At 46.1% G+C, this 2,341-nt stretch overlaps 1 protein-coding gene across 1 annotated transcript in view; it reads left to right on the top strand.

Moving 5' to 3' along the window:
* Positions 1-2,117, top strand: part of LOC119839968 (S-adenosylmethionine decarboxylase proenzyme) — a 26,951-nt gene extending 24,834 nt beyond the window's left edge. Inside the window, exons 6-8 of the mRNA XM_038366436.1 lie at positions 735-827; positions 975-1,130; positions 1,931-2,117. Of these exons, the coding sequence (XP_038222364.1) occupies positions 735-827; positions 975-1,130; positions 1,931-2,068 (387 nt within the window). The 3' untranslated portion in view covers positions 2,069-2,117. The remainder of the gene's footprint in view (positions 1-734; positions 828-974; positions 1,131-1,930) is intronic.
* Positions 2,118-2,341: the final 224 nt, after the last annotated feature.

Raw genomic sequence — 2,341 nt, forward strand, 5'->3', positions numbered from 1 at the left:
GATTGTCTTGTTTTCCTCATTAAATATGCCTACATAAAAGCACTTCCTAAAAAAAAAATCTTCCTTGCTTAACCTTAAAACCCCCTCCCACTGTTTGCGTGCACCTAATGGTCGATTTCCTTTTTAAAAATGGCCACATAAAAGTACTTGAGAAAATCTTCCTTGCCTAACCTTAAAACCTTCTCCCACTGTTTGCGTACACCTAATGGTCGATTTCCTTTTTACAAATGGCCACATAAAAGTACTTGAGAAAATCTTCCTTGCCTAACCTTAAAAACCCCTCCCACTGTTAGCGTGCCCCTAATGGTCGTTTTCCTTTTTTAAAATGGCCACATAAAAGTACTTGAGAAAATCTTCCTTGCCTATCTTTAAACCTCCTCCCACAAAGTGTTGTAGTGGAAAGCTTTCTGACGTTATGTTAAGATTTAAAATATGTACTAAGATGACGTGATTTATGAATGGATATCGTTATTTAATCTCTAATTTTTGTTACAATTTCAACCTTTTCAAAAATGTATCATTCTATATTTTCCTAAACATTTTTTATGTTTCGAAAATGATCTAGCCTACACAAAAGTTGATAATGTAGAATAGAAACAAGCGTAAAATGGTAATTTCCAATAAGAAGAGATCCCACTCCCATGATATAACCATGTTATTGGTATATAATAATTTTTTTAACCATTATATCAGTGCAATATAGTGAAATAATTGATGTGAAATGTGTATTGCAGGCATCGGGCATAGACCAGATAATCCCGGGGATGGTGATCGACGACTACCTGTTCGATCCCTGCGGCTATTCCATGAATGGGGTGGCTGAAGATGTAAGTACTTCTGAAATAATTCCCTTCTACAGGGTAACCTAGGCAAGAAGATAACTTTATCAATAATATACTATATTATAGAAAATGTTGACTTTGTCTGTTCCCTTTCTCATATTTCTTGTCTAAAGCAAATGCAATAATCCGCAGGGCAGCTACATGACGATCCACATAACGCCGGAGCGCGCGTGCTCGTACGTGTCGTTCGAGACGAACGTGCCCGCGGCGCGCTACCCGCGCCTGCTGCGCGCCGTGCTCGCCGCCTTCCGCCCCAACAAGTTCGTGCTCACCGTCTTCCACACGCCGGTACGCACTCCCAGACACGTCCCCCCAGCTTGTCCCTCCACCAGCTGACCAGAACCATGAAAAGTAGATGTCGACAGATTCTCAGACCTACCCGCATATGCTGCTCTTATCATTTAGGAGTATGAATAGATGTCGATTCTCAGACTTATATCCCTATCGGGATATGCACACGGAATTTCATAATGATCGGTAACGGTCCGGAGGAGCATGGTAACGAACATTGTAATATGATTTTAGAATTATTCGCTGTACCGTCGAAATTATTTGAATTACTAGCAAATATGTCGATTACGGTATCCGAAATGAAAGGTTATGCAGTTATAATATAGAAAAACCAAAGTAAGTCCGATAGCGCGCACATACACAGAGCAGCAGGAATGTCCACGCGATTATTTAGTAACAAATAATAGTGAATCAAAAGAACGCGTTTGCGTCTCAGTTCAAGTGTATTTAAACCACTCATGCCGATTAAAAAAGATCAATGATCTATAATAGTAATAGCCTTTATTTAAAAATCTCTCATACATATGTATAGTAAATATTGAACTTTATTATAGACACTGGTTATGCTAGCTAAGTATGTTATATAATCGATAAATGTACTACTCCAGCATCTAAATATTATATTGTTTCTTATCAGTTCGCTGAAGAAGCTGATGTATCCTAGGTTCTTTTGAATCCTATTTTAACCACCAGTCGCACACAAGATATTAAGCTAACCATGTTATGTGCAGCAAGTTATGTACCCAATTTTATTTGGTCAAATAAATGGATTAAAATAAACGTGTCCGTTCCCGCAGGACGCGGCCGCGACGGAGGCGCTGCGCGAGCTGAAGTCGTTCCGCGCGCTCAACGCGTACGAGCAGAAGGACGCGCAGTACTGCCGCTTCGCCGGCTACGAGCTGCACTACGCGCTCTACGCCAAGTTCCCGAGCTGAGAGCCGCCCCCCGCCCGCGCGCCGCCCCGCCCCGCGCCCCGCGCCCGCCGCGCCCGCCGCACCCGCCGCGCCGCGCCCCGCCGCGCCCTGCGCGCCATCCTCGCCGCCGCGCCCGACGCGTACGGCGCCCCGCCCGCGCCGCCCGCGCCCCCCGCCGCCGGGGGCGCCGCGCCCCCCCACCCGCTGTGCGCGCTCGACGAGCCCACGCTGCTGCGCCGCATCGTGTGCGCCATCCTCGCCTGCAAGTGCCGCGCGAGCGGCGCCTGACCGCGC

This window comes from Zerene cesonia, chromosome 5, assembly GCF_012273895.1.
Source record: "Zerene cesonia ecotype Mississippi chromosome 5, Zerene_cesonia_1.1, whole genome shotgun sequence".
Lineage (NCBI taxonomy): Eukaryota > Metazoa > Arthropoda > Insecta > Lepidoptera > Pieridae > Zerene > Zerene cesonia.